The sequence below is a fragment of the Thalassophryne amazonica genome, chromosome 18 (assembly GCF_902500255.1).
Source record: "Thalassophryne amazonica chromosome 18, fThaAma1.1, whole genome shotgun sequence".
NCBI lineage: Eukaryota > Metazoa > Chordata > Actinopteri > Batrachoidiformes > Batrachoididae > Thalassophryne > Thalassophryne amazonica.
The window spans coordinates 67,493,916-67,505,708 of record NC_047120.1 but is presented as its reverse complement, the minus strand read 5'-3'; the positions used below and the strand labels follow the sequence as shown (position 1 = coordinate 67,505,708).

General features: G+C 42.3%; 1 protein-coding gene across 1 annotated transcript in view; it reads right to left on the bottom strand.

Moving 5' to 3' along the window:
- Positions 1 to 11,793, bottom strand: part of grid2ipb (glutamate receptor, ionotropic, delta 2 (Grid2) interacting protein, b) — a 48,832-nt gene that overhangs the window by 34,928 nt on the left and 2,111 nt on the right. The window contains 2 exon segments of the mRNA XM_034193544.1: positions 10,417 to 10,571; positions 10,955 to 11,284. Coding sequence (XP_034049435.1) covers positions 10,417 to 10,571; positions 10,955 to 11,284 — 485 coding nt within the window.

Below are 11,793 nucleotides of genomic sequence, written 5' to 3'. Positions count from 1 at the left end.
ATCACAAAGTCCCTGCAGAGCTACAACTGAATTATCATAAAATAATAAAACAAGGGAGAAATAAAGAAACACTGTGAATCTTGAGTAAAGCAGGAAAATCACGGCTGGATTTGGAGGAAATTGCTGTCTGGTGTGAAATCTTCTTTTTCTTCTTTCGGCTGCTCCCATTAGGGGGCGCCACAGCAGATCAATCATCTCCATCTCACCCTGTCCTCTGTATGTTCCTCTGTCTCACCAATCACCTGCATGTCCTCCCTCAGCACATCCATAAACCTCCTCTTTGTCCTCCCTCTTCTCCTCCCGCCTGGTGGCTCCATCCTCAGCATCCTTCTCCCTATATACCCTGGGTCCCTACTCTGCACATGTGGAATCTGTCATAATCTGTTTAAGTAACTGCTGCTGCCTTCCATCAGAGAGTGTTGGAAGTTATGAAGGGATGGGGGGGGACCATTTGGAGTGTCATCCTTGGAAAAGTCAAATACACCGTAGAGCACCAAGGGTCTTGTCTCTAGAGGGCAGCGTCTGCTGCGGGTGGCTGAAGGGTTATTCACTGCTTGGTGGTTTCCAGGTCCAAAATTTAGGCAACTTATGCAGACGGGTACCTGGATCATCCTTTTCCCAACCCAATCTCATGACCCATATAAATCCTAGTTAAGAAACGATGCAGAATCCACATCTGGATCTTCATCAAATTACACCATCTATGGCGAGTTCCTCTTGAGAAAAAAATAGTTTAATCCACAAAGTTTCTAGAAGATTAACAAAACTTTTTGAGAACTTGGTGGAAACGTCAAAGTAACAATAGTACTAGTAATAATAATAATCCCGTAGTGGCAGAAACAATGGGAAAATCAATCAAATATCCATACAAGACAAGTGAAAATCCAAGAGGGCTACCATTTTTAAAGATGACCACCAAATTCCTAGCCAAAATTATTTCACTCCTTATCTCTGCAGATTAGTGATGAGTTGGGTCTGTTAATCTTTTTTTTATCTGTTTTTGCCATTAATTTGCCCTTGGAACCTTTTTATGGATCTACAATAATTATAGTGAGTAAATATTCATGTGGCCGCCACAGATGCTGACACGAAACAAACTCTTCTTACAATGATTGTAAGATTGGTCATTCCACCAAATTTTTTACAGGTTGGTTGAAACTGGGTAATCTCGCAGAAGGAAAAAAAAATCCCCTCACCATCGGTGGCAACATTTATCAACAACAATACGGTTTATCAGTTCTAAAAAGAACATACAGACGCATCACGCTGGAGGCGTCACCAAGCCAGCGGACGTGCGGTAACGTGTCCTACAGACTGCACTCTTTATGAGGACGAAATCCAAACCTGCTTTTGATGCATAAAACCAGAATTTAATTGCATTGATTGTGTTCTTGACTCATGTGGTGTTAATACCCACCTGCACTCCGTATTAACACTGAGTACTGAGTGCGTGGGCCTTCACAAACCACCATCTGCATTTTCAGAAGCCCGTTCAATCTCGATGAACGGCGATGATGAATTAGCCTAAAGTGGACTCAGACTACCTACACTTTGTGTGGGGAAACAAAAAACAGCACCCGTCCAGCAATTAGCAACAAATCCGCTGTAAGAGAAAACAGCCGCACTTGTCTGTGAGAAACTAATTAAGCTGCAGGAAACAACTGTGACAGCTAAATAAAGCAACTGGGGCACAGTTATTGTTCAGAGTCATAGAAAGAGAGATAAAATAAACGAAAAACAAACAGCTTCAATGGGAATATGAGTGCTGACCGCCGCTCATTAGGCAACGTTTCATCAGAAGGTATTTCAGCCTGCCAACTACTAACACTTCATTTACATGTAGCACAAAAAGGTCACAGTTTCTGCAATGCTGGTTATTCCATATTAAGTATATAAATAAAAAAAACCTGCAGTGACTATAAGTACGCACATGCTTGTAATTAGTCCCTGCTGGAAAAATACATACAGCAACATGCCACGCAGGAATGTGCATTACTTAAGTACAATCTCCACGTTTACCTCAGTGGTACTTTACACGCTATTACAACAATCAAGGTTTGATTCTTCTAACTTTTTTTTATTTTGTATGTTCATGACAAATCATTATTATTATTAATATGACTATTCTTTTCACTGAACGCGGATATCAGCAGCATTTCTTTTATAGGTTCTGTAGATTTTCGCAAAGCGTTTGATTCCGTTGACCAGGCTGCTCTCATATTGAGAATCTGTATGAGTCGCAATAAGTTGCTCAACATAAAACCCAATCAACACACAGGAACTGTGAGAGGTGTATGAAGTGAGGGTAGAATATTTGGCTTTTCTTGAGTGAATACTGATGTTTACCAGTTCGTCAGTGTTTCGGCTCCGAATGGGTGTGACAGCACCGACTGGGTGTTGGGTAGGAACCTGTCATTTAGGTGTCTTTATTGGTGGAGAGAGGTTTCCTGACCTAGACTTGGCAGTTGACGCGATGATCTTTGCAAAATCTAGATGTTCTGACTACAATATTCCAGAAGCTGGGTGAGATATCAGTGTTTGGGTTTGTGATTGTCTTGGATCAGACTAAGCGCTACACATTTAATGACTTCCTGGGTCATAAGAAGTGGATGTGCGTGCAGTAGAAGCGTCAAATTTGTAAAGACATCCATTCATCTCTGCAGTGACGTTCATGTCTCTGGGCCCTCGGCCTCTGAGATTGATACGTGGCTTGTAAGTTCTCATGCAGTCATGAAGTCGCAGGACAGAGGGTGTTTGGTGTTCCAGATATCTTTTCAGGAGCATGAAAGTCCAGGTCTTTAATGCCTTGGTTCTTTCTTATAGTACAGTTGTGAGACTTGGAAGGCAACCAGTGACTCAACGTCATTAGTAGCACGTCTGTTTGGTGGATTCTTGGGTACTGCTGGAATGACTGTGTCACTCAAACAGATACTTGGGTGTGTTTATTTGGGCATGATGCAGCATGCAGGTGCATCAGTGTGATGACCCCAACAGTTGGAGAAGGCCAAGAGGATGTCCATATCTCACCTTGCTATGACCAATAGATGGCTACTTTTGAGATGTGTCTGCCTTGCTGGTTGTTATCCAGGGACCAAGGCAGTTCCACAGTGTGGTAGAAACCACAACAAGTGGCTCCGGTGCCATGCTCCCAGACCTGATTAATATTTGTATGAAAAGAATCCCACTTTATGATTATAGCTAAAGTTACAGTTAAGCTACGACTAGATTAACCATCACCATCAGAGGTGGGGGGCAGGGAGGCGAGGGGGGGAGCATTTAGATGAGGTGTGTACGTTTAGGTAGTTTGAAGTGTGTCTATGTGGATGTTCATGAACCACCACTGATTTATGAGAAATAAATCGCGGGGGGGGGGGCGACCGACACCCACTCCATTCAGATCATTAGCATTTTTCTTGCGCAGCTTTCAGTAGCTAATTAGTTGATGCTAACTTGTAACTAACATTTCTCAACATTTCACCCAGTGAGTCAAAACTTCACATTTTCTTAAGAAATGTTGGTTTCCCAGAATGCAAAAGATGGAGAGCCACGTCCTTCTTTTTCTGGGTCAGGCTCAAAACTTTTCAATAGGCCTTCAATTGGATTGCAGTGTGTGTCACATCACATCTGTCTGAATCAGCATTACGCTGCACCTTCAGCAAAGAAATTCCTCTCCATTGCTTCTCTTTTTACAGCGACAGATGCTCATCCATCCCAGACTGCCGAGCCATCAGCTGAAACAGCCACCTCATCGCAAAAAGTTTTCAACGTCAACTATGAGACTAAATGAGTGACCTCTTTTACAAAGAACGCTGATCTATAATAATCTAAAGGTGGGGTGTGGAGGCGGAATCGAGCAGGGAGACAGGGATGGATTTCTCAAAGGAAGGAATGACGAGCTGAAATCTGCACAGAGGAGACCTCATTTCACTCCTCGTGTCCAGACGTGGCTCAAACACCGATGGGACTGGTTAGACTGTGACCTCGGTGCTGCGTCGACAAAACCAGCGTCTCTTATTGCGTCTATTTATCACAGCTCGCTCACACAGGAGAAGCATTTTATGCAACATAAAAGAGCACAGAAATCCACTACGGAGTCTGACGACAAAAATGCAGACCTCTTAATCACATCCACACAAAGTTAACAAACCAGCTGGAGTAACTGTTTCGTGTGAACACTTTTAAAAGACACATGAAGTCGTAAAATAGTCCAGATAGTCACAATAAGAAGATTAGCGCTTAGCTGTTGGTTTCCACATCCAAGCTGCAAGTAGTAATGATGCAGTGATGTTAAATCCTGCAGCATCACAAAGCTTCTCCAAAAGGAAATCCTGCACAAAACCATTCTGCAGATGTCACGGCGTCATACAGTTTTGGTCTAAACCCAATATTACTGTTCAGAATAATGAAACACGACAATATAAAGAGATATCAAATCTAATAAATGCAATGTAAAATGTGCTGGTTATTTTACTAATAAAGGTAAACAGAATTGTGGCAACACGAAACAGAACTCAACCTGTCGAAGAACAAATTATCAACTTTAAGTTTCTATCTTACAGCAGGCGCAAAGCAGTGGACTGCGGGACGCACGTATTGACATCCAACGCAGTTGTCATTTTCATGCCAAACGGCCACGTTCTTTAAATCGTCTGGTGCTTTTCTGTGTCCCAGTGGGTGTACTGGTCTAAAAACAGGCAGTGGTCCTGTGTTTTGCTGCAGATTGTGCCAGAGAACAACAACAACAACAAAAAAGCTGGTCTACGAGTAGAGTACAGATTTGATTATTATTGTTATTATTATTATAAAAACAACCACTAAACAAAATAAATGTCAACACTAATGTACAACAAATAAAAAACATAAAACCTTTGTTCACTGCTTCACCTCAGGACGCTTTGGTAGCTGCTGTCGGCGGGTGCACAGATCTGTTAATGTACCAGAAAACCTCTCACTTATTAAATGACGATCTGACTGCTTTATTCCAGTGTTATGCAGGTAACTATGTAAAACTCATTTGCGCACTGCGCTGGACCTTGCACTCATATTCTGCATCATGTAAATAAGGACTGTGGAGCAGACTGTCAAGATAACACTCCAGAATGTCCGCAGTAGGCAGAGTTTTTGTTTCTTACTGCCTTCATACAGTCAGTCTGGTAGTTATTGGAGATGACTAATTCTTCTCACCTTGTGCAGTGCAGCTAGTTATGAATAAACCTCGTCATTATCACAAGAAATAAAAAAAAAAGCTCCATACACAGCGCATCGTGGCTGACTGCTACTTTTGTGGTTTGTACGAGACACTGTGCAAATAACCCGTCAGCGTCGACTACTTCTGAAGCTGTAACTGAGTGGCTTGAAGACAGCAAGCAGCCTTATGGTGTCTGGGGAGCTGAATCGTGTTTTTAACAAACCTTCAGGAGGATGATGTTTCCCTGATAGCTGTTGGCAGACACCAAACACCACAGACAACCTGCTCATTTTAGAACCGACTCACCCAATATGTGCACAGGAAGTTTACAAGGAACATTTATGTAATGGTGGAAGTCAGTGTGACACCACACTGTGCACACACACACACACACACACACACACACACACACACACACACACACACACACACACACACGATGGGAGATTATATTCTAGAAGCAGAATGTCGCTCATCCTAACAAGTTCAGTCATTTCTAAAGGTTAAACAGCAGCAGGTTTTTGTACTGCTTACTAGAGCCCAACCGATATGGATTTTTTGAGGCCGATGCTGATAACGATATTTGGATGAAAAAAAATACAGATAATCGATAAATCGGCTGATTTGCCAATAGCCGATAAATCAGCCGATATTATTATTATTTTTTTAAATGAATAAAATGTTCTTTTTTGGACCCTTAACAAAATAGGTACGAGCTAAAAGCTGAAGCTTTGTCCTCATATTGATTAACTTTATAACAGAGAAGAATTTTCAAGTTCAAAAAATGCAATAAAGAATTAAACTTTTGTGAAATTAGCAAATACATATCCTTAAAAAGAGTTGTGAAATACATCTGATCTTGTACCTCTTGTTGTTGCAACTTAGATATAGGTTCAGGATAAAGCTATAGATCCTTAGAAACTTACTTGTATGCTTTTGTCAGCCGATCAGTGCAGTGTGACAGCAAACTACGGGGGCCGGTGATGAACACATTTAAGCAGGGGTGTAAGCAGCTCTCAGCTGAATGGAGTCAGAGCTCCATCTACTGGACAAACGGTGCAAGGACATTTTACATTGCCGACACAAACATTATTTCAGTAACTGTTCTGTTTATGAGAAATTATAGGCGTTCTATCGGCAAAATTTCGGCCAATAGTGAGTACTTTGAAAAGGGCTTATATTGGCCGATAATATCACAGAATTTACATACATGCACAGATACACATTCGAATACAAATTCTGTCAATGCAGTGTATGCTGCAGCAGAAAGGGAGCTGCTTTACACACTGCTCACACATCATTACACTTTGACACACACACAAGATTTTTTTTAATGCAACTTCAGCAATAAAGCTAAAAATGTTACAACAATGTGCATTAAGTCATGAACCTGAACACTCACCCCAGACAATTCATCCTCTCAGCTTTTCGTCCATACTGAAAAATTAAAGTGGGCACAAGTTGCACCATGTAGCCGTAAAGAGAGCAGCAGGCAGGATGGTCCATCGTGCCTGCTGCATCTCCGAGGGAACAAGAGACGTGGTAAGACTTTGGTGCACGCAGGATGCTGCGTTTACCGAGTGTCACCGAGCAGCAGCTCTGAGTGGAATAATGAGGAGGAAATCCACCAGAGTTAATGCACAAAAAACCCCTCAGAGGGAAAGGGGGGGGGGGGCAGAGAGAGACAGCAGCTTTGTTGCTATTAGTGTCCTCCCTAAAATCACTACCAATGAGGATATCTCAGTCCACAGGGTTTGAATCATTTATGAGCAATTTTAAAAAAGGCAGAAACAGCATCGTTTAAATGCAGCTCTTCTGACGGTGAATTACTGCCAAGCAGAACGTGTCGAGCTGCAGAACACTGGCTGTGTTTGTGGAAGAAGTGCAAGTGGCGTCTGGGGGATTAAGACTTTTTCGATGAAGACGTTTTCATTGTGTCTGTCTTGTTTTACACATTCCGTGGTGGCGAAGGCATTGTTCCATTTGGAGAAAACATCCCGAAATGCCTTGAAAAGCCTCGTGCTTGTTTTAAAGCGCTGCAGAAGCAGCGCGGCCGCCTGTGCCCAAAGAGGTTTTGATCAGCCGGGCGCACGGCCAGCTGTGGATTTGTCGAAATGGAGCTCACTGTGGCTCACTATCACAGACGCCGCCACGCAGCGAGGACTGTGCAAACTGCCAATCCTTGTTTACCCATAACCACTCTGTCTGTACGTCTATTTGTGGCTTCAGCAACACTTTCAGAGACACTGTGGATTTACATGATCCAGGAACACGCCATCCTCCTCAGAATGACTGATATCATGCATTTTAATGTATTCAATGGTAAGTCTGCCTGGAGTAGACGGTTCTCCAACAACAGAGTGACTAGTGAGGGAAGCCACCAAGACACCAGTGATCGTGCAGTGGCCAGGCCCAGGAAATTTTGATGGTACCCCAGCCAGAGGTATAACAAGTTGAAGTTGGTATCATTTTCACAGTGAGGATGTCTAGTTTTTGAAAAATTCGTAGTTGCAGCTGCTGTGCAGAACATGTCAAATTAACCCCTTGTTTGTCGAAAACCACAAAAAAAGGAATTTCCAGTTTTTCCTTTTATTTCTTCCCAAATTCCAACCAAATGTCATTATATAGATTTATTTGACGCACGAGACCTTCAGTGATATAAATCAAGGTATTTGAAGAACTCTGGGACATTTTTATGATCAAAAATATATCCAAAATCTTTAAACTTTTAGCAGATTTTACAGAAATATGGGGTAACTTTCTCATCTGGGGAGCCAAACAATGAAATAACATGGCATTCTGTTCATCTGACAACCCCTGAGTCGTTTCAACGGGAAACTGGCTGTGAAAGTGATAATTTGCTGTAAATTCAAAGTGTGCCAGTAACTGTGGCCGACTGTAAATTTTAATTTTGCATTTTATTTCAACAGGTAAGAGCTTTTTTGTTGTTCCTCTAAGATTTTTATGAAATATTATGATAATAGAAAGTTGGTTTGTTTGCTTTTTCCCCTTGAACATATTGTTTAAATTCTGTAACTTAAACACAGGGGTGCCAGTTATTCTGGTCGGGACTGTATGTCAGACACAAACCTAAAGCACGAGACCACCGCTCATCCATCACATGACAGAACGAGCACCAGGAAAAGCCTGTTTTTGAGGAGATTATGATTTTATCCCTGCAGCCTTTGGGTAAATTGGGATTTGACAAATGACAAGTGGGAATGTGTGGGTGGAATTCAAAGGAATAAAACAAGACGGAAGCAGCACAAGAAACTTAAACTTTATGAAGTGCAGTCTGCACCCAAAGAGTAGGAAGATTTATTTTTTAAATTCGGATTATTTCTGGAAAGGAGGCTTGATGTGAGAGTCTGGGCACCAAAAACAGAAATAATCTCTGCTGTGACAAAAACCTTTCATCCAATTGGCCAAGTGATTTTGAACAGCCAATCAACTGCAACAAGGTGAAAGATGGCACACTGCCAGCTAATCAACAGTCACGGGCTCTGATGAAGTTCTGGCTGGAAAAAGACTGGACCATATCCTCAGTGTGTAGCTGAATTCTACAACAGGTCGAATGAACAATATTTATGTGTGTATCTACAACTGATGCTTCAGCCACACGAGCTGCATGCACACAGACACATGAGGGAAGCCACACACTCGACTAACGTGACAGAATCAATCAGGATTTTACAGCTCCACACGTGTTCAACAGTTAAATCACAATAAATGATTTACAAATATGAAGCCAGATCACAAACAAACAAACAAACAAATAAAATAACTCAAGCTTTGCACCAATCTGTCACTTTACACACACACACACACATATATACATATATATATATACATATACATATACACATATACATATACACATACACATATACACATATACATATATATATACACATATACATATATATATACACATATACATATATATATACACATATACATATATATATATATATATATATATATATATACACATATATATATATATACACATATATATATATATATATATATATATATATATATATATATATATATATATACACTCAACAAAAATATAAACGCAACACTTTTGGTTTTGCTCCATTTTGTATGAGATTAACTCAACGATCTAAAACTTTTTCCACATACACAATATCACCATTTCCCTCAAATACTGTGCACAAACCAGTCTAAATCTGTGATATTGAGCACTTCTCCTTTGCTGAGATAATCCATCCCACCTCACAGGGGTGCCATATCAAGATGCTGATTAGACACCATGATTAGTGCACAGGGGTGCCTTAGACTGCCCACAATAAAAGGCCACTCTGAAAGGTGCAGTTTTGTTTTATTGGGGGGGGATACCAGTCAGTATCTGGTGTGACCACCATTTGCCTCATGCAGTGCAACACATCTCCTTCGCATCATCTGTGAAGAGAACACCTCTCCAACGTGCCAAACGGCAGCAAATGTGAGCATTTGCCCACTCAAATCGGTTACAACGACGAACTGGAGTCAGGTCGAGACCCCGATGAGGACGACGAGCATGCAGATGAGCTTCCCTGAGACAGTTTCTGACAGTTTGTGCAGAAATTCTTTGGTTATGCAAACCGATTGTTCCAGTAGCTGTCCGAGTGGATGGTCTCAGATGATCTTGGAGGTGAACATGCTGGATGTGGAGGTCCTGGGCTGGTGTAGTTACACGTGGTCTGCGGTTGTGAGGCTGGTTGGATGTACTGCCAAATTCTCTGAAACGCCTTTGGAGACGGCTTATGGTAGAGAAATGAACATTCAATACACGAGCAACAGTTCTGGTTGACATTCCTGCTGTCAGCATGCCAATTGCACGCTCCCTCAAATCTTGCGACATCTGTGGCATTGTGCTGTGTGATAAAACTGCACCTTTCAGAGTGGCCTTTTATTGTGGGCAGTCTAAGGCACACCTGTGCACTAATCATGGTGTCTAATCAGCATCTTGATATGGCACACCTGTGAGGTGGGATGGATTATCTCAGCAAAGGAGAAGTGCTCACTATCACAGATTCAGACTGGTTTGTGAACAATATTTGAGAGAAATGGTAATATTGTATATGTGGAAAAAGTTTTAGATCTTTGAGTTCATCTCATACAAAATGGGAGCAAAACCAAAAGTGTTGCGTTTCTATTTTTGTTTTAATTAGCCCTCTGTTTTGTCTATATGGTGTCGAGCTCAAACGTCTGCCATTTACCTGATGCTGGAAATGAGCTGTCGATGCTCATCAGTTGTGAGTATTTCTGGAAGGACAGCAGCCAACCAATCAACTCTCTTCTCCGCAGCATACTGCTTCAGCACGGCGAACAGCTTCTCTTTCACTTCCGGCTCATCACCTAAAATCTGGTCCACCTGAAAAAGTTAAAAAAATTATTTTAGATTCTGGAGTTGTAAGAAGTGTAACTTAGTAGCAGCTGTCGTGTTGGTGACCAACAGACACGTCCAGCAGGTGGCAGACAAGCTGCATGTGATTTCAACCACATCTGCTCCTAATCATCATCCATCATCCGTCCAGCATTCACCAACGATCCAGCCGGTGCCAAAGATGTTCATGGCATATTACATAAGCAAAACAAACTTAAAGTTAAATGTCTATACACTCATTTTCTTTATAGAAAATCTTTTCTTTTTTGTTGCATCGACAAATTCTTGGTCCACTTCTGGAATTAAAACAGAGCAGCAGAAAATCTTCAGATGGCTAAATAAACTCCACAACAAATTTGAACTTACTCTACCTTCCTGTTGAACTCCAGAGCCTTGTACTTGCGATCCAGTCTCATCCCCTCTCCTCCCACCTGGCTGTCCTCGATGCTGCTGCTGCGTTTATGTCTCGAACCGAGGCACAGCACGCCCAGACGGAGTGTCCTCCCCTGGGACGCCTTTATCAGTGCTGCAGCCGTCTCGTGCTGCCTGACGGGGATCCCGCTCACCTCCATGACGTAATCCCCCGCCCGCAGACCTGCACGGCCAGCTGGAGAGCAAGGCGAGCAGTCCTCCACCAGCAGGGGGCAGTCTCCCACAATCGTGAACCCAAATCGACCGTCGGGACCTGGTGCGATGTCCATCTGAGAGAGAGAGAGAGAGAGAGAGAGAGAGAGTCATGAAAAACCAGTACTTTTAAGAAGCTGGTCATGCAGATTATTTAAAATTACGAGGTCTGTCCAAAAAGTAATGGACCTTTTAATTTTTTTCAAAAACTATATGGATTTGAATCACGTGTGATTGCATCAACAAAGCTTGAACCTTCGTGCGCATGCGTGAGTTTTTTCACGCCTGTGGGCAGACTTTGAGTGAGCACTGGTCCACCCCCCTCGTCAGATTTTTATTGTCAGGGAAATGGCTGAGAGGCTGCCGCTTCGCTCCATGAATTTTTTTTCAGAAACTGTTAGAGACAGCCAGTTGGAAACCATTCGAAAGATTCAGATGGATTTCAGTGAAGATTCTGTCGGCGTCACACGGATTAAGGAGTGTTAAAACCTTTTTAAAGACGGCCCACAGCGGCGGAGGGCGCGCGGCGCACCGAGCGGCCATCGACAGGCTGGAACGACCAGATAATTTCTAAACTGAACGCTGT